This window comes from Alexandromys fortis, unplaced genomic scaffold (genome assembly GCF_014885135.2).
Source record: "Alexandromys fortis isolate MF-2015 unplaced genomic scaffold, M_Fortis_MF-2015_v1.1 scaffold_158, whole genome shotgun sequence".
NCBI lineage: Eukaryota > Metazoa > Chordata > Mammalia > Rodentia > Cricetidae > Alexandromys > Alexandromys fortis.
The window spans coordinates 3,850,418-3,874,871 of record NW_026068039.1 but is presented as its reverse complement, the minus strand read 5'-3'; the positions used below and the strand labels follow the sequence as shown (position 1 = coordinate 3,874,871).

Genomic DNA, 24,454 nt, shown 5'->3' with positions numbered 1-24,454 from the left:
TTTGTAATGAAAATGTTCGTAAAATATGGAGGTGGTTTGAGGTGGTTTTACTGGCAGCAGCGGCGTAAAACCGCCCCAGAGAAGGTGCAGGAAGGGCGTCTGGAAGAGGAAGACAATGACAGCTGGAGGGCCAAGCCAGCCTCAGGAGGCCCTGGGAGGAGGTGGTTGGAATCTCTGGGTGTATGGGACCCTGGAGGCCATCCCCACCCCCAGAGAGGACAAAAACATCCAACACAGAGCTCAGAGGAACGCTGGTGAGGGCGGGTCTGTGCCACACAGATGCTCCCTGAAGGTTCTGCCGGGGAGACAGGCCCAGATTACAGAAGCAGTGCAACTCAGGAGCAGGATAACAGGAGAGCAGGTAGGGCTACTGAGCCTGATTGCATCAGCAGGAGGCTCCCTGCCATCCTATAAGAAGGTGCTGGGCTTCATCTTATGTAATTTTTTTTTTCCTGGAAGGAAAACAGCATGAACTCCCCAAGGCTGCAGATGGCTCCAAGTTCTGGGTGGTGAAATGCCAAGCGGATGGCAGCGAGCAATTAGGAATTTATGGAGCATGCAGGAGAGGTGGGGAAAATGTCCCCATCTAGACACGTGATGGGGCGTATGAGCTCAGCTGTGACCTAAGTGGGCAGCTGCATTAGGCCGGCCTCATGAGAGCAGATGCTGGATTTGGACACTCATGCAGGGTGGACAGAGTGTGGACCAACAGGTTGTCCAAACCTGCCATCCCTAAGTGTGGGACCTCAGTCACTAAGTCTTTTCAAGCCCCAGTATTTATAAAATGGAACTTGAGGACCACAACTGGAGAGGTGGCTTAGCAATTAAGAGCTGCTCTCCCAGAGGACCCAGGTTTGATTCCCAGCACTCCCAAGGTGGCGCGCAACCATCTGGAACTCCAGTTCCAGGGGATCTGACACCCTCTTCTAGCCTCTGCAGGCCCTGCACACATGTGATGCACATATATGCATGTGGGCAAAATATTCATACACATAAAAATTTAAAAAAAAAAAAGAACCTTAAATGAAACTGTAGTGCCCATTTTTCATCTAGGGAATAATATGGCCCACAGTGGGTCACACATACAGTTCTGGGAATGTATTCATGTGGCAGAGCCTGGTGTTGGAGAGAGAACGGGGCTTTTAAAACTGGTAGCTATGGGCTTGGGTTGCATTGCTGCGACTTAGTAGCCTGTGCCTGAGACTTACTTCCTACAGCAATAAAATAGAAAGAGAATTATGTTAATTACCCATCAGGCACCATGTGAGCCAGAACCAAAATACCCAGCAGCACAGCATGCACTGGCCTGTGTAGCTTCTGTCACTTTGCCAAAACTAACACAGGTTTAACTAAAACCTGATACAGAAGGAGTCTAAGAAAGACATGTATTCAAGGAACATGTGCCTTCTGCACCTCTCTGAGGTGAACCGTGGAGGCTCTCTGAAGTTGTGGTCTCAGTGGAGAGAGCTCACCCATTCTCACTTTCGGTGTGCAGTGCACCAGACAGGCAGACAGGGTATGAGCGAGAGACTGTCAAGATCCCTCCTCTGTGATGTTCTCCAGCCTCTCAGGACAGATAGCTGATCGCGATTCCAGATCCTGGCATGGGCACCAGTGGCTTCTCTACCTGCCTTTCTCCAAGCTGAGGGCTCTCAGCAGAAGGTAGGGCTATGTGGCCGTCAAGGTTTCTACATCCTAAGTCCCAGCCCAAGGTTTGTCATACAGTGGATGATTGCAGAGGGCCATGGGGGTACACAGCTGGTTGACAGCTAGTGTTCCATAGGTCGACCCACCAGACGCATGACTCTCTGGTGGGGAGACCTGCTGAACCCTAGTTGTCGCCTGCTGTATACCCCCATGGCCCTCTGCATGCTCCTCCTTTTTTGCTTAATAAAAAGAATCTACTATTTTGGCAGTGGGATCTCTGCTTTTCTCTCTGGTTCACTCCTACTGGAAGTCTCCAATAGAGGCACACGAGAGGCCATCTCCAGCCCATCACTGGCTCCAGCCTTTGCTTCTGCCCTCACCAGGCCTCTGCTGCTGTCCAGTCCCCAGGGGAGCACATATCCCCTTTCGCTCTGATCCCACAATCCTTCAGGCCTCGTTCTCCTATACGGCCCTTCAAAACCTTCCCCTACAGTGGTCCTTTGGCAAAAAGTTAGAAATACAGAAAAATCTGAAAATTAGAATGAAAATTACTCACTGAAATTCCACGCCCCAGAGATGACCACCTCTGCCTGCCCATCTCTTTCCACCTGTATTTAAAGCACAGTTACTGTCTTAGACGCACCGCCAGGACAGCCGGTGGAGGAGCCACGGCCTAGAGGCAATGTGGTGAGAGGCAGCCATCTCTCCTCATGCCTCAGCTCAGGGGAAAGGTGTGGGAGGGGCTGACATCAGTTGTGGGGTTCTGGTGCTGCCTGTTATCAGGTTGGGGCAGGTCTCTTCTTTCTAGGATATTTGGTGTTTTAAATATTCAAGTTATCAGATCTTGTCAAATGCCTCTTCCATATCAAGATGACCATGGAGTTTCTGTTTCAGATGATTAATCTGTTTAGTTGTACTTTTTCAGACATTAAGCAATCTTTGCATTCCTGGGACACACGTCGCTTGAGATTTTTATCTCCTTATTGTTTTTCAATGTTGCTGGATTCAGTTTGCTGGTTTTTATTTATTATAATTGTGTGTGCGTGCTATGGCACATATATGGAGGTCAAAAGACTAACTCTGCAGGGTTAGGTCTCTCCTTGAACTTTTACACGGGTTCTAGGGATCAAACTCAGGTCATCAAGCAGCATTCTGGATTTTATTTGTTTTTTTCCTTCTCTCTTCATAGGAATGCTAACCCAGTTTTCTTTCCAGGTAATGTCTTTAGCAGCAATGCCAGCTCCTGGGAATGAGTTGGGAGAGTTCCCTCTCCTGACTTGGTTGGTGGTGGCTTGATGTTGCTCTTTAGGAAGGTTGTGAAGGGCAGGCATCACTTCTTGTCTGCTGATTTCAACAGGTAAGCCATCTGGGCCTGGGCTTTCCTTTGGGGGTAAATACTTGTTACCTGTCATAAGTCTACTGAGATTTCCTATTTATTTTTGAGTCAGTTTTGGTAGTTTGCATCGTCTTATAAATTTCTTCATTTTTGCCTAAGTCATCTAATTCATTGTTTTATGTATTCTTTTATAATTATCTTCATTTTTAAAAATTTGATAGTAGCCGGGTGGTGGTGGCGCACGCCTTTAATCCCAGCACTCGGGAGATAGAGGCAGGTGGATCTCTGTGAGTTTGAGTCCAGCTTGGTCTACAAGAGCTAGTTTCTGGACTGGCTCCAAAGCTACAGAGAAACCCTGTCTCAAAATAAATAAATAAATAAATAAATAAATAAATAAATAAATAAAAACAAAAAGAAAAAATTAGTAGTAATGTCCTCTCTCTAATTTCCTGATTCCATTATTTAAGATTTAAGTCTTCTCTCTCTCGTCAATTTAGTGTAAATCTCGTCAATTTTGTTGAAGATTTCAAATAGCCAACTTCAGGTTTATTTTCTATCTTTCTCTTTAGTCTAATCGCTTTCTGACTGAATCTTACTGTTTCCCCCTCATCTTGCTTTGGTTTGGCATGCTCTTTGCCTGGTGTCTTAAGAGAGAATTTCAGTCCCATGAGTCTCTGGTTAGAGACTCTCTGAGTGACAAGGAGAGAAGGAAAACACAGGAACACAGAACTGTTGGGGTGCCTCTCAGCCCTGTGGCTGCCTCAGCACTGACCTCCCTATAGAAGCCAACAGCCTCATAACGATCCTCTCCACGCCTCTTGTCCCGGGCGCAACATGACTCCGACCTGCTGTCCCTTTCCTAGGCCCAACATGGCTTCCCAGAGCTCAGGCTGGCAGACTCCCCTCCCTAGAGAGCCATGGGGTTGTCTCACCAACGGCTGCCTCACACAGCAGACTTGCCCATCCCTGACCCAATCACCATGGCCAGGAAAATGAAAACCAGGAAGGGCTAATTTTGTTACACGATGATGCTCTGAGCAGGCTGGGTGAAGGCCTCAGAAACACACAGGCCGCAAGTGGAGGAGAGATACCCTCTCGATGTCACGCACTGTTGTGGGAGAAGGCTCAAGGGACAGCAGGGGCACGTATGACCTGCTGGAGTCTGTCCTCAGTGTCTGGCATCACCCTGGTTATCTGTGCTCAGCCTCCAACATGCCAGGTGTGCCCTTCCTCTTCCTGGCTCATGCTCCTGAGAGCATTAGGACCATGAACATTTCAAACTCCAGCAGCCCCAACACTCCCGCTCACCTCCATCACTTGGCTATCCCTGGCCTAAAGCGTCAGAGCCCAGTGGTGGCTGAGATGCACAGCTAATTCCAATCTCTTCATGGGGACTGAGGATTCCCGGCCCTTTCCCACTCTGCACGGCACAGCAGTCTTGTGCTCATGTGACTGTCACGTGGGTGCTGCAGCCTTGAGTTATGGTGTGGCTGGACCCAGAGACGAAAAGGAAGGGAGCGTGTCTGGGAACCCTCCAGAAGGTTCTCCCACATCTGGTCAGCTATCACTGAACCTGACAGCTAGCCTTGGCTGCAGACGACACTGGGAAAGAGAGGGGAGAACTATGTCTCATTAGGAGCAACCCCCAGTCCTGCTCACCTCTGGGGCTGAAATAAGTCAGAAGGCATGGGGGAAGAACCCCAGAAAGGCCAAGTCAGGGGCCTCACTCTCTACAGACAGGGCTGACTTTGGGAATGTTTTCTCTTCTGTCAGCTGCTGCCCTTGGACTGAGACTGCACAAAGCAAGGGACAGCCCCACAGGCTGGGGTTTCCCCCAGGGTCCCCCTAAGAAGCACAGATGTGGAAAGGCAGGCTGCTCATCCAAGTCTAAGAACCCAGCCATATGGAGCTGGGAAGGTCCACCCAGTTGGTTTGGCTGTACAATGCCGTCCACAACATCCAACCTCAAGAGCCCTGAGACTCTGACAGCTTCCACTAAGGCCCACACACCAGGCCCAGGTCAGCGCACAAGTTAAACAGGCTGTTAAAATTAAGCAGAATTAACTAAATGTGCAGGCCAAGGACACAGCAAGAAGGCTGCCTTCTGTACACAGGGGCAGTGACCTCGGAGAAGCCAGCCCCACCCACAACTTGATTTTGGACTGCCAAGCTCCAAAACTGTCAAGAAATCAATTTCAATTTTTTTTTAAGTCAACTGTGTGTGGCATTTCAATAGAAGGATTCAAGCACTCAAACGCATCACCCATTCCAATCTGGGCCCCCAAATCAGCCACTCCATGCTCACCTGCTGTGTAGTGGGACTCATTCCCAAAACCCTTTACAGTTTCAGAGTCCCATATCTTTTCCCACGTCCAGGTCTGTACAAAAGTGGTTTCCTGTTGACTAGAATGATCCTTTATACCTCCAAGACCCAGCTGAAACCTGTCTGAATTCCTCCCTCAAGCCCCCACATAAAATTCCCGACTTTTCCAAGCAGACTCCACGGGGGCCTGGCACTGCCTCCCTGATCAACATGCAGGGCATCTTCAAGGCAGAGATGGCATCTTTTGTCTCCACGGAGAAACCAAGACACAGGTGCGGTGCCCAGAGAAAGCTGTGCCATAGAGGATGGTCCAGGGTGTCTGTGGGCCCTCCTCTGCTGCCCTGGGAGTTACATGTGCAGTCCACCCCCAGGTCTTGGCATCCATGTGGCTCCCAGGCTGAAGTGGAAACAGCCTTCATCTGCAGTTCCACAAACCCTGCATCTTCCCAGGCAGCCTCCCACGCATGTCATAGCGAGGTTGGTCAAAGTGCTGCTACCTGGAAAAGGGCTCTTGTGGATGTCCCCGCTCCTGAAATGACAGCCATGGGCTAACCCTTCTGAGAAAAATGTCTCCTTTCCTAAAACTCCGTTGGGGGCTCTGGGAATTGCCCGGGTCCCTAGTCACCCCACTGAGAACATTGGGAGGCGGACTCACGATGGCAACAAACATTTTGGTGTCTTATTTTGTTCCAGAAGTTGGGGGACACTGGAGACGATGGAACAGAACATGAACAATGACTCCTTCCCTGGAGAAGCTGACAGCGATGAGCTCTGTGCTCATCATGATACTCGTCCTGACGCGCTGGGCTCTCACAGGCCCGCAGCAGCTAGACCAAGAGACCCTATACCGAGACTTGGGTGAGCCAGAATAATTTTTTTTTCCTCTTTTAATTTTATTTGCCTCAGAAATTTGACACGGCAACAGGAAAATGGCTAACAGACCCTGAAACACTGCTACTCCAAGCACAAATCTGAGCTAGTCTGAAGGATGGGGCCAAGTGGAGCAGCACTGGGGTGATCCTACCACAGCCCCCCACTGCTGGGCATGTGAGTAAAGCCATCTTGACCAGCAAGCACCCTCCCAGCCTGCCATACTCACACTCATGCTGCCACCACAGAGACCTGCCAGGTGGTGGCCCTCGCAGACCCACAACTTCCGAAACCATGCACTGAGCCACTGCAACAGAACCTGAGCGAAGACACCCTGACCACTCGAGACCTGGTGAGTGCACTGTACTGACAGCCTCACCCCGTGCATCTCCCAATAACAAAGGAGAGAAACTCACATGCAGACCGAGAGTGCTTAACACTGGGCCCACTGAAAATCAGTTTCTTTAGGCTAGCCTTGACTGCTAGGTGTGCCTCTGGGAGCTGTCCTGGTCTCCTTCCAGGCAAGAAAGATCACACCAAACCTCACAGATGGGACAAATAATAACAACAATGAAAATAAAAATTAACAAGATACAAATGCCAGCCACCTTCTCTCGGTAGGAATATAAATGAGTGTGGCCAATAGAAAATGATGTGGGCCTCCACTAGACACCAGCAACAGAACTGTGCCCCGTCTCCTCGAGGTACCCTGCAGAAGTCACTACAGCAAAGACAGACCCACAGCAAGCTCCTGTTTACTGAACAGAATGGACAGATAAAGAAAATAAGGAAGTGATTCAGCCACGAAAAGGAATAAAATTGTATCATTTGTGGCACTGTGGATGGAGCTGTGGGACACTGTGTTAGATGAAATAAGCCAGGCACAGACAGACAAGTTCTAAATGTTCCCACTCCCATGTGGAAGCTAGGAAATTTATTTCATAAAATCACAGAATGGGCTCACTAGGAGCAAGCCGGGGGGGGGGGGCAGAGTGTGGGGAGAAGGCAGTAACCAGGGGCAGGAGTAAACACAACAGACTAGCCATTACTGTGGTCTCTTCAGGTCTGTGACCAGTGCCATGAGGGAAGCAGAGGATGATGGGACAGCTGTCTACAGGCAGCGATGTGTATGCACAACCTGGAAAAGGGACCTGCTCTGCTGCGGGTACTTCAGCCAGAAGCAGTTTCCTCACTTCCTCCACCTTCCTGTCCATTAACTCCACCCCTGTGTCCTGCTTCACTCTCTAACTCTGTGATAAACATCACAGCCAAAAGCTTGGGGAGGAAAGGGTTTCTCTCATCTTACCATCACTGAGGGAAGTCCAGGCGGGAACCTGGAGGCAGGAACTGAGGCAGGGGTCATGGGGGAGAGCTGCTAACTGGCTTGCTCAGTTTGCCTTCTTTTGCCTCCCAGGACCATGGGCTCAGAGGGCAGCACTCCCCACAGTGGGCTGGGCCCTCATCAATCATTAATGGAGGGATGCCCCACACACTCGCTTATGGTCAGTATGATGAGCCTCAGCCGAGGCTCCTCTTCTCAGATGACCCAGTGTGTGTTAAGTTGACAATCAAGCAGCACACTCCGTGACTATCCATCCACAAGCCTCCGGAAGTCCCCAAGCTAAGGGAACCTGTGATTACAGGGACATTCCGTGCTGGAATCTGTTCTTCTCCCAGCGTTTATGTCCCGTTTTCCTTTCTTCCTTTCCCCTTCCTCCCCCTGTATTTCCTCCCTCTCTCCCCCTTTCCTTCCTTTCTCCTTTCCTCCTTCCCTCACCCTTTCTTCCCCTTCCTTACTTCCGGTGGGCTGATAGGGCTAAGATCAAATGTGAAGAAGCTAGTGTGGCTCTCACTGGGGACCGCGACAGGGACCATGAGGCATGAGCTCTCATCACCGCACCTGCAAGCATCTGTGGAATGAGAGCAGAGCCGGGTGGCCAGGAGCACCAAGGCATTGGGAGGCATGGCAGGGATGCCGGTCTTGGACAGCTGCGGGTGGAGCTATGTGTGTCTATGGCACACGGCTCTTTATGAAGCCCTCAAATTCACAGAGCAGAGTGTCACCCCAGTTTCACCCATGATCACCATGTAGTACCATCCGACCCCCACAGCACCAGGGCTCTGAGAAATGAAAGGAGCCACCTCCCAACAGGAACCTTGGATGACTCTAAAATATAGAACAAGGGTCATCTTGTGACCTCAGCTGTGAAAACTTGCACCACGAAAGGACCCCCCCCCAACTGCACAAAGACATCAAGAGCCTGGCTTGCAGGCACAGACAGAGTGCTCCTGGGATTGCAGTCTGAACCCAAAGGTGCCGACAGACCATGGAGGACAAGGCGTCCATTAACAAAGGGGCTCATTTTGCTATCTGCCCTCTCAGACTCCGTCACCAAACAAAGCCAGATTTGTATCTGCAGAACATTCTTACAGCAACTGGGAGAATTTATCCCTTAACGAAGCCGTTGGGAAAACCAAACCCAGAACGGCAGCAGCCTCTACTCTTCCCACCAGAAAAATCTCTGCCATTCGAAGAGTCTTTAAAAAACAGCCCAGAAGGGACGGCCTACTTAACAGCAAGATGGTTTGCTAATGCACAGGCAAACACACCAGCAGGAAAATAACAGCTTCCTGCGAGGGAAAGAGACTTGTGGAAATTCTTAAAATAGGCCAAAGAATAGAGAGGTGCTTCTAAACGGAGGTAGGGGATTAAAAATAGCTGTGCCGCCGGAATGTGCACAGTAGGGCCCACGTTCGCTGGGTTGTGGGGTAACAACAGGTGCTAAATCCTGTGGTGATGAGCTATGAGGGCCCACACTGCTCTCCTCCACTTCTCCCACCGGCTCATTCCGGATCTGCTCCTGCAAGTGTCCCAGCGCTTCCTAAACAGGGACTAAGTGGCCAGGTGACACTGTCTGGGCTCCCTGGGCCCTTGGGTGGTGAGACTCCGTGGATGACCTTCCCTCCCTCCACACACCTGGTCTTCATCTCCACCCTCTGGGACAGCCCTTCTTCTCCTCACTCACATCTCAGCCAACACAAGCAGCCGGCCAGCACTGAGGGCTGCTGCTCTGCCTTTCTGCTTGGCACCTCTGCCCTGTCTGTCCTTCTGGAGGACGGACACTGCAGAGGACAGTGGGTAAAAGAAAAATAGCTGAAATCCAGCCCACACTCTGCTTACCAGCCTTGGATGTGAAGGCTGTCCATGGCATGTGGCTTCACAGGCTCCCTCTGTCTAGCCTTTGCCACACGGTATCTTCACACACACACACACACACACACACACACACACACACACACACACACACAGTCTCCTCTCTGTTTGGCAGAGTGCCATGGCCCGCCCTCTCCCCACCTGCTCATATGTCTGGTGAGTGGGAATGGCCATGCTAAGTGACCTGGGAGTGAGAGCCTGGGGGTAGAGAAGAAAAAGAGGGGAGACCCAGTGCAAGCCTGAGTTGCTGGAGTTCATCATAGAACTAATTGCTAGAGCTGAGCTATGGAAACCTGGCCATCTTGATTCTCATGCAAGTCACCAGAAAGCAGCACAGAATAGCCATGGGAAGGCACCCCAGGTAGGTGTCAACTAAGATGCCTAGCCCCAGGTGTACAGGGAGACGGAGACATTAAGACACAACCTGTAAGCAGATGCCCTGAACACAGAACAAGCAAACAGGGAGGCAAGAAAGGGGTAACGACCTGGCCCACATCTTGTTTGGAGACCCCAACAGGAGAGAAGGCTGACCTCTAAGAACAAAATTTCTGCTGGGCCATTCCAATTCTTCACCTCCCTACCTGCCTCCAGATGGCTGGAAGGGACCCATATCCTTGACAAATGCATACCCAGGGTGAGGAGGGTGTTATGGGGCGGGCCAGAGGAAGTGACATCTGAATAAGCTTCTAGCAAGTGGCTTCTTCCCAGATAAATTTGCATAGGTGGGAGGAAGTGTTTCAGGTTGGCACTGGCAACATTCCAGATGGAGAGAGACCACAAAGAAAGGAGGATTCAAGCTGTCTAGGTCAGGGGGCACAGAGGTCCCTCAGTAGAGCCCCACTGAGGAGCTGGAGAAGACCAGCAAGCAACCGAGCTCCAGCTCCCCACAGAGCACCAAAGAGCATGGCATGCGCACACAGGCGTGAGCAAACATCACCCTTGGCGTCCATCACCAGTGTATGCCCCTCATAGCCCCACCCTACACGCCACATCAATAGAAAATCTTGGGGACGGTGCAGGTGGCACATGGTCTGAGCCTGGCCTTGCTGGGAAGTACCAGTGGGGGGGGGCATCTCTAGCAAAGACACGAGAAGGCTTGAGTTCTGGAGTCCGAGTGGTGTGGACATCTAGAAATACTGATAACAATGGAGAGATTCAGCACTTGCCAAAACCCAAGACTGGGCCTTACAGCCAGATGTATACCAGCTCACTGGTCCATGTGCCTCAGAAAACATCTGAGACTGGAGTGGTCACGTGTGAAGGCTCCCTCAATTAGGGTCACAGTGGCCACAGAAAACAAAGCATGAAGGAGCAAGGGCATGGATGGCCAGCAGACCATCAGGCTGGAGAAGAGAGTGCTGGGGTCTGTCCACTCAGCTTCTCCTCCAGCAGATGAAGAGAGGCACTCCTGCCTGGAGCCAGCAGGTGGGGCAGAGCTGGGTAATCCTGTAATTACAGAGTAGACTCCAGCCTCAGTCACAAGAAGCAGATGAGCACTTTAGGGCCCCATCACCAAGTCAGCACTGTTCTCAGAACAACAGAATCCCCACCCAGGGCATTCATTCTCCTTGAGAACAGCTATGTGACTCTCACTCCTGATTCAAAGTTTAACTTTGTAGGACTGACAGCCATTTGGTAAAAGGAACAAAAAGGTAATCCCAGGGCATGGCGCAACCATGAATGTCAGTTCAGGAGAACGCATGGCCTCCTGACCTGCTCCACAGGCCAGTGGCCGCGGCCCTGCCCATCAGAGGGAGCTTGCCAAAGAGCAGGCAGTTGACCTTGCCAGCGTATGGAGTCAGAGTGAAGCAGCTTGTCACCTGGGGCGGTATGAGCGCTTCTCTCCTAGTCTTTCCCCAGGACAGACATATCTTTAATCAACACGCCACTTATGATGTGTAAATAATTGTGAATTACTTTCCCTTTTCTTTTCGCCCTATGAAGTGATCTTTATTCTAACCCCCAAAATGTAAGACTTAATTTAGAGAACACCTACCAGTAAGGTCAACGTTGGCCATGACTGGTGATCTGTCTAGAAGAGTAACTGACAGAGGATCTGAAGAGTCTAGAGCAACCCAGCAGGGGCAGTCACAACACCGTGTGTTTGTGTTGGGTTGGGGGTGAACGTGGGTCTATATGCACTAGTGCACCTATGTGTAGAGGGCAGAGGCCAACCTTGGAAGCTGCCCATCTTGGTTTTTGAGACACATTCTCTCACTGGGACCTGATGCTCAGTGCACAGAGCAAGGCTGATTGCCTATCTCGGTCCCCCACGGCACCAGAAACACACATGCCTGACCACTACACCGCTCCCAGTTTTTTACAGGGTTTCTGGAAAGAACCCAGATCTTCACTCACGCATCCACAGTGTCACTGCATCGTCTCCACAGTCTGCTAGAGGCTTTATAACCCCGGCTCTCTGCTCCTTCCTGGGAAAGCAGCCACAGTAGCAACTACGCTGCTTCCCTGTGGACTAGGTGGGCATTAAAGAGATCAGAAATGGACAGGGCCTTGCCCAAACTCTGACCCTTTCTAGGTCCTCCACAAAATGAGATCCACAGTAACACCATGGCTATATTAGTTATTTTCTTGATTGTAAATACATCTGGATGCGTAAGGCCTGCCTTGTCGTGGGAGTAATGATTAATGGAACCCAAGATTCCAGCATGTTTGCACATTCGCAGTGTAACAACTATCCCAAGAATGTGCTCTTCTTCCTTAGGGTCTGGGGAGTTTACCACACATAAAGACATAATCAGCTTCCCCTGTAACAAGTCTCTCAAGAGCAGCTCGCTCTCCTCTTCCTCGCATGGGAGTTTTAACCAACTTCCAAGAAGTAGGTTGGGCAGGTTTGCCAGCTTGTGGCCAGCAGACTCCTTTAACTTTGTTGCCTGGGAACCTGCAGAGCCAGTCCTCCAGGTAGTGAGGCCACTCAGGTAAAATATCCCAGCAGGTGCTCTGGGAAGGCCCAGGGGATAGGAGGCCAACTGATGAGAAAAGCAGCTTAACAAATGCCAAATCTCAAAGGCAGACACGGGCTCCTGTGGGAGACAGGCCCCAGGGCTCCATAGGCAGGGCAGTCTTCTGAGGTTCCAGGTCACAAAGAAGCAGGTGCACATCACGTGGCTAGTGAGACAGGGGTGGAGGTTCATTCTCTTTGTTCTTTTCTCATCATTTCTTCCCCTCTCTCCTCCTGACTGGGAGGAGGCCTGTTAAGCAAGAGGAGGCCCAGATTGCACTGAGGGAGGGGAAAGGGCCTGGGGTAAGGGTGGGCTGAGGTACCCTCTCTTCCTGCCAGCAAGCGGGAAGTGCTATGTGTGCAATGGTATTTTGGGGTCTCTCAGACCATGAGAGACCAAAGCTTGCCAAGCAGCCGCTCCTGTGGCTGAGACCTGGAGACTTCTGGTAGCCCCCTGCCTTAAGCCCCACTTCTCTGTTCCACCATTAAGACACTTTCTCCTGGACCACTAAGACCTCTCCAAGGTCCATTACTATAAGGAGCCTTCCAGGACAGTGTTGTCCCAACTGGTCTCAGCTGGTTGTGAAATGTTTCCAAGACTGGCTCAATCAGAGGCAGTTTCCCAACCCCAAAGGTAGTTCAACAACTGAATTCTCTCCAGGAGGTGGTGGCAAGCCACGTGGACATTGGGATCCAGAGAAAACCAGCTGCGTTACTTGTGAAACCATAGTGGGACCCCGGACCTGCCTATCCTCCCTGATAACACAGAGCTAACAGCATGGGAAGTGGCCAGGCCACAAACGGTAATGGCTCTGTGGCTCTGTGGCTCTCTTTAGTTCATGCCTCCTGCCCTTTAACTTGTTTTTTTCTGGTCGCATGTTTCTTCCACATCTTTGAGCCCAGTAGCTGCCAATGTCCAGGCCTGTTTCTGTGCCCACTGCATCCATCACAAGACAGATGCTGACTTCCCAGAGCCAGCTCAGTGGAAGCCAAGATGTTGGGTCGCTGTCTCTAACTGGAGCAAAAGCAAGTGAGCCGGGAGCTGCCTGCATCGCAACTTCAGTGGGGAGAGTGTGAAAACCACCCACAGCTAAGGCGAGGGCAGCCAACTTGGCCATTCCTGGCCCAGTCCACCTCCCTTCCCCCCGCTGAAGACTGCAGGCTCTGTGTTTCACTGTGAACTGGGGCACTGTCACTACACCACCAACAAAGCCTCCAAAGGTTGAGGGTGGACATTAACGACGGACTTTCATTCCCGGCTTCCCCTCCTGAAGGATCAAACTGCTCGCTGTAGAAGGACTTGTTAGAAAGTAAAACGAACGGAAGGTGCTGGCGCTGGTTAAGTCAGAGTGAGAATTAATGATTAATGGGGGTAGCAACGCTCCACACACCACACACCTGCACACTCTCCCCTACCAGCCTGTGCACCACTGCCCACTGTGGGACACACAAGGCTGCAGCACAACTGGTGTGGCTGCCCTGAAGCTATGACACGAAAAGTCACTATCTTTGTGCTGTTAACAGGAAGCCAGCTGGGCCGCACGCACCTGGTTGAGAAAGACACCCAGAGCCCCCGCGGGAGACACACACATACCCCCCAGGGTCCCACGGAACAAGTAAGCCTCCTCTGACACTGGGAACAGGAAACAGGAACAGTCACCAGGCCAAGGCGGCCACAGATACTCTCTTCCCTGAATAACACAAATGAGCAGGGCTTTTCCTGCTTCGCCCAGAAGGAACGGGGTGGCCAGAGAGCACTGTCTGGCTGTGTTCGGCCCCAGCCTGTTTCTACCAGTGAGACAAACCCTGGATGGAAAAGCAGGGAAGGGACAGAGTGAACTGTTTGGGAAGGAGCCAGAAGGAGACACCAGAACCGCCTCACCCCAACTAGCTGGGTATCATCTCTGAAACCCAGAATTAAGCAGGAATAGACAGCAAAGGGTAAAATGTACATACACCCATATAATTTTAGGTTTCTTATGAATTCAGTGGACTTTTTTTAAAATTTGGGTTTGCTTGTAAATGAATGCTTCCAATAGGAAATTAATTCCAATAAGAAATTTTTAAAAAGTCATGTGAATCTCTGAAGAGACAGCAGAATCCTATTGTAGCTGTAGTGAAAAGGAGAACTCTTGACCCCTCATCTTTAAGAAAATCGTCTGTTAAGTACAGCTCTCAACTTCGCTAACACTGCTGTGCCCAGGTGTTAACACCACGGGAGACAAGTCACAGAAAGGGTGGACCCCACGATGACCAGGGAAGAGAGCAGGTGCCACGAAGGAGGAGCCATAGGGAGAGGACTTACTTGGGTGTGCCACTGGGCTTCCAGTACCTACAAAAGAGGTACTGTCCGTCTGCGTTGACCAGGTGAGGCAAGTCCTGGTAGGGAACATTCTGTGGAGTTCGCCTGGGAGAATTTGCCTCAGGCATCCTGCTGAGGTCTCCTGGCCCTTGGAAGAAAGGTGGACATATTCTAAAGTCAGAAACACACTCATGCCCATTTGGGAGGAAAGGAAGCGGTGTACAGAGTCAGGACTGTGGCTTTTTTTCTAAGCACCTCAATTTGATATATATTTTTAAAATTACATACATTTCTTGCAAACCTCTCCAAGACTGAAAATCCCATTTGTCCTTAAGAAAATGCTCACTTTATTTTTTTTAAAGTGCCTCATTACAGCCACTCCCCTATGTGTTTATTTTAAATCATCTCAGGAAACTTCATCTTAAAGACTGTTTTAGCTGTAATCAAGCGGAAATTATAGTCAGTTCCGTGGGTACAAAGCCCCAGCTGCAAGGACCCATCTCTCCTAAAATCTCCACTGAGTGGATTCTAGGGGGGCATAATAAGTAGGTGACGCGTCCCCGAGCGATTTTTCCCTTCTGAATGCTAAAGATGCCATGACAAACCTGTTTCCATTCCGTCCTGGCTTTCGCATTCCACTACCGCCACAGCCTCGAGTATCAGCGCCAGGCGAAAGAGGGCTGTTCCCTCATCGCGGCCGCAGGGCAGCACCGCGGGGTCTGCGCCCTCCCCGCCTGGGCTGCAGGGGTGCGAGCAGCTCCCTCCTGCCTCTCCAGCGCTAGCTCATGTCACCACTTTTCCAGAACACACCCCTGAAGGGGTTCCGGGAGCGAGGAACAGCCGGTCCCCAGCTCGGAGCTGCAGCGAGACGCGCTCCGCGGCACCGCGCATTCGCGCAGATGCGGGTCCCCGAGCAAAGTCACCCCGATTCTCCGACAAACTTTGCCTCCTGCCCGCCCGCGACCGCTTGGGGAAGCAAGCCCCGCGGCTGTCATCGGCACGCCACACGCGGCAGGGACTTGGCCAGTGTCCCCACACCGGGCTGAGAAGATGTAGTTGACTGGCACAAGTCGGTTTGGGGGTTGGTGCGAGGGCGCGAGGGGCGCGCTCACGTGCATGAGCTGACACGCGCGCACACTCGTGCGCAAGCACACGCGCGCAGGGGACCCCTGGCGGCGGCTCCTATCCTGAGGCAGGGGCGGGAGGCAGTTACCCGGGCCACGAGCGCCGCTGTCACGTCCCCCGAGCACCACGCGGGTCCGGGTCTGCGGCGGGCTAAAGCCAGACTACTGCGCGCGGCCGGCTGCGCGGCGATAGGGCGCGGCGTCTGCGCCGCCACTTTATCCCCAGCCGCTCGGCGGCGGGGGCGGCCCGCTGGGTGGGGACGCGCGGGGAGGCGGCGCCGGGGGCCCACGTGTGCCTGGCCCCCGGGGAGGAGCGGGGCACCGCCCGCCAACCTGCCACGCGCTCTTCCAGGCCCTAAGCGGCAGCCGCAAGGGGAGTGTTATGGGGCCCTGAACCGAACTAAGGAATTCTTCTAGCCCAGGCGCGCAGGCAAGAGCACTGACCTACACACAGGTACCCCGAAGCAGAAACATGCTCCCAAGTACTGAATGCACTTGTTTACAGATGCACACGTGTGAGACTCATATTCAGATAGCACAGGTGCGGGCACACCCAAACGGACATAAGGACACATCCTGAGGATTCTTCCCCCAGATGCTAGCTGTAAGCTGCTATGCTTACTGTGCTGCACACCGGGGCACGCATGAATGCCACGGTTACATGAATACAGGCACACTCCCTAGACATTATACACACAGATAAAAACAATACACCACGTGCACAGTGTAGACTCGAAAACTACAGCTCTTATCTTAAAGGGAATAAGAGGTTATTCTGGAGCCATTTTCGTGACCATGGCCTGGGAACACAGACTTAGGTTACCTCAAATTCCATGTTCCAAAATGGAAGCAGTTTCAGGAAGTTTTTATGGTTTTACAGAACAGAAGAAGTCACAAATCAAGGCAAGTTTAAAATACATTCGAGGGGTACACCAGAGAGACAGGCACCAGAGATGGGGGAAGTTTCCTACAGGTTCAAGATGCTCTCCCAAGGCATTCTTGGCTTTTGGGTTGGCAGAAGCTAGCTGTCCTGTTAAGTCTGTAGAGTCTAAAAGGGTTTTATCTATTGTCACAGATGTTAGTTCCGACAAGAAGGGGCAAGGAAGGAAGGAATGGCTGTTCCAGAGGACCAGAATTTCCCCCAAGAAAGGGTAATTCCTCTTTGAACCTGCAACATTTCAACCTCTCCCGCAGTCGTGAAATGCTAACCAGTCAGTCTCTGCAGACAGTTTCCTTTTAGGTCTCCTTCACAGCCAGACACGGCGGCTTCTGTCGGGAACAGAGATGAACAGCACACTGCACACACACACCAAGACAGGCATTCACACACAAGTTCTTAGAACCCCGGAGAAGGAAACAGACACACACACACACACACACACACACACACTGCACACACACACCAAGACAGGCATTCACACACAAGTTCTTAGAACCCCGGAGAAGGAAACAGACACACACACACACACACACACACACACACTGCACACACACACCAAGACAGGCATTCACACACAAGTTCTTAGAACCCCAGAGAAGGAAACACACACACACTGCATGAAGCCTCTTCTCCTAGGTGCCCCAAGAGCAGGGTCCCACCAGCACAGCTGGCTATGTGGCTGTGGAGAGTCTGGAATGCAGCCCTAAATTTACAGCCTGTCCACTGTGTCCTAGGCCTGACACCTGTGAGTGACAGCTGCAGTGGAGCCGGAGGGATGACCCTGACCCCTACCCACCTCCACAGACCTTCCAGAGCTTTCTTTTAGGCCAACCACTTTGCCAAACAGCAGTATTGAATAGTACCACTGTTGTGTGACTCAGTGGTAGTGACCATGGAAGTGAGGCTGCGGCAGAGCCTGCAAACTAACTCGAAGAGAGGACGGTCTGGTTGTAAACCACACACCGTGGGATCTAGGCCACCCTCTGCCTTAGGCGGGTCTCCAGGGTTTGGACAAAGAAGGAGTGGCTAAATGACTTCTTGGGCTGGGGCTTTTTGTTTTGTTTGTTTTTTTCCTGGCAGGCTAGGGTTAGGGGCAGCAGCCTCAGGGGAGGGCCTGGGAGCCCGTCTCAAAGCTGGATTGGGCCTGTTGGGTACACACCACTGTTCACTTTACTGGAAGGGTGGCTAGATCCAGTAGCACCAGTTTTTTCTGACTTTTCAAGAGTTTGAAGTTTTGAGAAGAGAGGTCACTGGGGCCATTAACAGTATCTCTCCTGAATCCAGAGCTGCTCCCACCTGAACACCGAGATTAGGGCCTGGATGCAGTGCCACACCCTTAGTCTGGTTATTCAGGGAGTGCATTTGGCCATCCCTAGAGGCCATAAATTCCTTCCCATCCCGAGCAATAATGGTTTTACAGAGTTCAGATTTGCCAGAGGAAAGACCATAGATTTGAACCAAATTATAATTAAATCATTTTATTAGTTATTGCTAGCAAGCTGACAGCCTTAAAACCAAAGAGGCTAGGGGAAGGAGGTTAAAAGTGGGCACCACAGTCATCTCGTTTGTGTGGAGTGAAAGTTGAGTGAGAAACTTCATTTATTCCCCTTGGTTGTGAGGCACTGTCTCTCTTACCCTGTATACACCGATAAAGGAGCTGCCTGGTGCACAATGATAAGTGTGTTTACAAAAGCCAGAGCAAGCAGTGAATCATCTCACAGCACTTTTACATTTTGGGGAAGGGGCAAGGAGTCAGAATTTCTGTGAACTTATCTTTTAGGAATTTAGAATGGGTGCACAGAACAAAATGGATTCTCCCTTAGCCATCACAGTGGGACCCAGGGAGAGGGAGGGAGAAGCTAGGTTAGCTGCCTCTAATGGTAATGTCTTACAAAACTACAGTGCAATATCATGGCGATAGTGGGTTTACTTTTTATTTTTTATTTTATTAATTTTTATGAGACAGTGTCCCACTCTGTAGCCCTGGGTGACTTGGAACTCAGCCACCTGCCTCTGCCTCCCAAGTGCTGGGATCAAAGATGTATGCTGGTGCGGGACAATGGTCTATATCTTGTCAATTATGTTTTAAATAAATGCTGATTGGCCAGTAGCCAGGCAGGAAGTATAGGTGGGACAATCAGACAGGAAGTAGAGGCGGGTCAATGAGGACAAGAGAATTTGGGAAGAAGGAAGCCCATTCCTCCCTAATTCTGTCCAGACATTGAAGAAGGAAAATGTGACCTACCCCGCTGAAAAAGGTACTGAGCCATGTGGCTAACATAGACAAGAATAATGGGCTAATATAAGTAATAAGAGTTAATAAGAAGCCTGAGCTAATGGGCCAATCAGTTTATAACTTACGTAGACCTCTGTGTGATTTTCTTTGGGACCTAAGGACTGTGGGAACTGGCAGGACTGAAACCTCTTAACAACAGTATGCCACCATGCCCACACAACATTGGATTTATACAATCAATAAAGGGTGTCTCCATCCACTGAGACCCCTCCTGGCACTTGTTATAGCCACATTTCCCTCCCTTTTCTCTTTTCCCACAACCTCTGGCAGGCATGGCTTTGTTTCTATTTTCTAAATTTCTGTCATCTCAGGGTGTTTTGTTTTGGAATCATGAGGTAGATCTGAACTATCTGGCCTCACGTTCTGGCTTACATGCACTACAGAACTACCCAGTTCACCTGGTAAAGGACAGTTCATCTGTTTGGTTTCTAGTTTACAGCTAGTTCTGAATGAAGTTACTGTGTACACTGGCTAGGCAGTGAAGCAAGCTCACCGACCTAGCCTTAACACAGGATTACTTGGAGTTCAAGGTCAGCCTGGTCTGCACAGCGAAACCCTATTTGTCTCAAATAAACAGGAAAGGAAAAGGAAATTGCTTGCTTAGTTTTCTAAACAGCTGATAAAAGTATATTTTCCAAAGTGAGTATATCTGTTTACATTCCCACTGTTATTGCCATGAAAATAATGTTTAAAATTTTTAAAAATTTTATGTGTATATAAGTGTGCCTGGGTATATGTAATGTGCACTACATTTAAGCAGGAGCCCAAGTAGGTCAGAAAAGGGCATTAGGCCTCCTGGAACTGGAGTTATAGATAGATGGCTGTGGACTGCCATGTGGGTGCTAGGGACTAAGCCCGGGGCCTCTGCAAGAATAGCCAGTGATCTTAACTGCTGAACCATCTCTCCACCTTCCATCCCCATTTTTTTTTAAAGCCCATCTGTTTTGCGTCTTGTGTTTTTATTTGCATTTGCCTGATAGCTTATGTTGCTACATGCCTTTCCAGGAATCTGTTTTCTCTGTATCCTAGTGAAATGCCTCACTGTGCCCTCTGACCACAGTCTTATTGTGTGTTCTTAAACCATTGAGTTCTGAGTCCTCTGGATGTATGAGAGATGCCAGTCCTGTGTCAGACATGTGATTGGCATGTATTTGCTCCTGATTTATAGCCCATCTCTTCAGCCTCTTCAGAGGGTCATTTGCAAAGCAATAGCTTTAATTTGGGTCATAAACAAATCTTTAGTGTTTGCTTTAGTGGATCATGTATTTAGTGTTGAGAGAAGTCTTTGCTTAGTCCTACATTTGAGAGTATTCGATCATATTGAGAGTTATATTGTTTTACATTTTATGGTTAAGGTGTGGGATTTAGTTCAAGTTTTTTGTTTTGGTTTTGTCCACATATATCAACATATAGTTGTTCCTGCACTTTTAAAAGGGTTAAAGTTTTTCTTCCCATGAATTATTTTTCTGCTTTTTTCAAAATTGGTCTTTCTGTATGAGTCTGTTTCTGGCTCCCCCTTCTACCCCATTAGTTTGTGTCAGCTTCTCTGGCAATATCATTGATAACACCATGGCCTTGGTTGTTGAAGTTCTCTAACAAACTTAGACTTCTTTATACTGATATTTCACAAGATTGGTTCAGTTACTCTAGTTTCTTTATCTATTTTTATTTTATTTTATGTGCATTGGTGTGAGGATGTCAGATCCCCTGGAATGGATTTACAGACAGTTGTAAGCTGTCATGTGGGTGCTGGGAATTAAACCCAAGTCCTCTGGAAGGGCAGCCAGTGCTCTTAACCACTGAACCATCTCTCCAGCCCCCCAGTCATCTCTCCAGCCCCCTCAGTCATCTCTCCAGCCCCCCCAGTCATCTCTCCAGTCCCCTTCTTCACCTATTAATGTATATTTTTGGTCAGTGTTGTCTATACCTACTTTAACAATCTTGTTGATATTTTGACAAAAACATGAATATCTATTTGCCCAGAGTTGACATTTTCAAGGTTAAGGCTTATAAACCATGAACATTGACACATCCACCTACTTCTTTGAACACAAGGCAGTAGTTTTAACAGCATACAAGTCTTACACAAATGTTTTAGATTCTTTTTTTTTTTTTTTTTGAGACAGTATTTCTCCGTGTAGCCCTGGCTGTCCTGGAACTCACTCTGTAGACCAGGCTGGCCTCAAACTCAGAGATTTGTCTGCCTCTACCTTCCAAGTGCTAGGATTAAAGGTGTGTGCCACCACTGCCCCAATAGATTTATTTAAGTAATTGTAAATGTCATATGTAGTTTCTCTCAGTGTGCATAGGTTAATTTCTATGGTGATAAAATTGATTTTTGCTTCCCAGGCTTGTAATCTGTAACCTTGCTCAACCTTCTTATTATATATAATGTAGGTGGCTTGAGCCTCCTTGGGGGTGTTTCTACATATACTATCATTATACTTGAACTGAATGTCTTGTAGACACATGTAGTTGCATTTGGATTTATTTATTTTTTAATTTTATTTATTTGCCTGTTTATTTTTGACGCAGGGAGTCAACAGCAAAGGATTGGTCAGCTGTGGAAATTCTCTCGGTTTGTTGCCATCTCACACATCTGAGAATGTCGGGGACCCCTCCATTCCCGGAAGCAGGAAGAGTGAGGCAAGCACATCCGCCACCTTTGCCCAGTGCAGCAGAGAGATCACTACCAGGTCCTTGGCTCTTTTGTGCCCATAGAAGCCTCTAGAGCAAAGACAGCTCTAGACATAACCAGGTTCCAACAATAAAATATAGAAGTCAGTGGCAGGTTCTTCTGCAACTATCGTGAACTGGCTAGGTGATGATTGAGGAGAAATGGCGACTTGCTACTGCTCAGGAACTCTGTGTATGTGACCTGAGATACTAGGCTGGAGAAGAGGTCAGGCTGGAAATGCGGTGAAGAAGGGGGAAAGAATGCTGCGCCACGTTAGAAGGCAGAAAGAACACCTAGTGCGTCTCTCATTGAAACTGTGACTGCTCTTCTCAAGTCTTCAGGGTTTTGGTAGTCGCTTGTGCTTGGAGGAAAGTGGAGATCAGGAATAGAAACTGCTTAAAGCAAAGAAATGTAAGGCTTTGCCTGTGAAGTCGGGGAAATTAAAGCTGAGTAATTTGGACCTCAAAACCCAGCAGTGCTCGCTAGCTGGGTCACTTCCTGGTAAGTTTCTTCACCTCACAGACTTGCCTTCTCACCTGAGACGGGGGAATACCCTAGCCAAGACCATGACCGTGGTGTTGGTGGCTTAGCTCCATGAAACTGGAGGTGCTAAACCTGACACAAGAAAAAGAACTTTTGCATATAAAGTTTTTTTTTTTTTTTGAAACAGGGTTTCTCTGTGTAACTAAATGTTCTGGAACTCACTTTGTAGACCAGGCTCGAACTCACTGAGATCCACCTGCTTCTGCCTCCCAAGTGTTGGGATTAAAGGCCTGTGCCACTACCATCTGGCTGCCTATGAAGTTTTTAATGTGAATTTTAGAAATTGTTGATTGCACATTGCAAACCTAGATTTCCTGTGCTGGACATGTGAGGCATACAATGTTGAGGGGACAGGGGACTTCCTGCTCTGAACTGTAAGGGGATGTGGCTCTCTCTGCAGAGGCAAGAGGTGCTGAAGTGGCAGCAGGCTGTGGGTCTGGAATTGGAGAGGGCTCAGGTTGGGGACTGAGGCTGAAGTAGCCCAGAGGCAGTCCCTGGGGCTGGGAGGGCAGCATTCTTGACAGAAAGATGGCAGCAGAGGTGTGGCCTGGCAGCCTCCACACTGCACCTATCCTCACAGGACTTGGCCTGTGAGCACTTTACAGTATTTGCATTGCTAACCAACATCTAACAATCATGACATCACACCCAGTAATGCCGGGCTGGGTTTCCTCTAAAGACAGAGGCCCCAGAGCAGGCACATCTTGCCCACTCATTTCAAGCAGTGTGCGCCTCTCCCTACTTCCCACCCCTCTTTCAGCCCATCTCTAAAATAACCAACTGGGATTTCTGGGTTGTTTGACTGGGTGGTGCTTTCCTGAGTTGCCTACAGGGAGGAAGGGAGGAGGCTTGGGAAGCAGGGTCAAGTTCAGTGTGGACTTTTGAAAAACAGTGTTGATCTCTCTGGGGAAGTCAACCGGGAAGGCCTGACAAGGGTAAATAGGAGGTCAGAGTGGAGGTGAAGGTTGAGGAGTTGCCATTCGTGAGCAGTGATGTCATAAGCATGCTGTACACAGGGAATGTGATCTGGGAGGAGAAATGGCCCTGGGGAGATTCTTGTGAGGAGGAGAAGGAAAGAGGAAGAGTTTGCAAAAGTGATGGAGACAGACACCACGAGATCATGATTCATGTGCCAAAGTCACCGCATACTCCCACAAAGACCCTGAAAGTCCCCAGAAGCCAAGCAAAAGATAATGGAGAGATACACAGTGGGGTCAATGACACTGCAGAGTTGGAGAGAACCCTGCTCACGATTCACAAGGACAGACATCAAGTCACATTATTTATGAAGTGATTGGAAAGTATCTTCTGCGAAGAATAGGGCAGGACAGTGTGAGGCCACTGGACCCTAGAGCCTGGTCACTTGGATTAAGACTCTAGCTCTGCTGGCCTGGAACTCTGGGTCACAAGCAGGTGATGCGGTGGAATATTAGCTTAAGAGTTTGATTTCCACCGCTTACCTAAAAAGTCAGGCATGACTGTGCACACTAGGGCGTGGGTGAACGGGATGGCTGATGGTGCTTCCTAGCTGCCAGTCTAACACCAATCAGTGAGCTGCAGGTTCCAGTGAGAAACCCTGTATTCCCCCTTCTCTCCCTGACCCCCACCTCCCACCCTGCCCCACTGCTGCCAAAAGAAAACCAAGGTGGACAGCCCCTGAGGAACAAAACCTAAAACTGGCCTCTGACTTCCATATGTACACACCTGTATGTGCAACACCCATCTCAGGTGATCCCCCTCATGCCCACTCACACTTGCCTATGCACACCCACACATACACACAAAACAAAAATAAGAAATAAAAAGTTTAGAGTTTACACGTTAAACATGCAAATGAATACCAAAAGGTCAGTGGTTACCTGTGAGCCTCCAATCCACCCTGTGTTTGGCTCCAGCCCTATCCGCAAAGGAAAGTGGGACATGCCGGGACACCCTTCGAGGAATGGAGAAATGGCGAGGAGTGGGGTATGCCGGGATGGCCTTGGAGGAATGAAGAAAAGGCGAGGTAGAGGTCAGTGAGATGACTGAACACCGTGGGAAGCATGAGAGGCAGGCTTCCTGGAGGGTCTGTGTCGAGATATCATGATGAAGGTGACCTGAGCACAGGCTGGGACAAGTCTCGCAGCATATGATCTCAGTCTCCATGCCCGTGTGCTGGCGTGGAGGCCCTTCTCTTCCAACATGGAGTCCAGTTCTCACACCTTGGTTCTGCACTGACCTCTT

The 24,454-nt window shown here is 49.8% G+C and overlaps 1 protein-coding gene across 3 annotated transcripts in view; it reads right to left on the bottom strand.

Moving 5' to 3' along the window:
* Mgll (monoglyceride lipase) overlaps positions 1-16,029 on the bottom strand; it is a 101,978-nt gene extending 85,949 nt beyond the window's left edge. For 2 of the 3 annotated variants that reach the window (XM_050165468.1, XM_050165466.1), the window contains exons 1-2: positions 15,257-15,421; positions 14,655-14,799 (exon numbers count right to left, since the gene is read on the bottom strand). In XM_050165468.1, coding sequence (XP_050021425.1) covers positions 14,655-14,799; positions 15,257-15,266 — 155 coding nt within the window. In that variant the 5' untranslated portion in view covers positions 15,267-15,421. Of the gene's footprint in view, positions 1-14,654; positions 14,800-15,256; positions 15,422-15,864 lie in introns of those variants that run through there. The other variant, XM_050165467.1, reaches the window with a different exon arrangement.
* Positions 16,030-24,454: the final 8,425 nt, after the last annotated feature.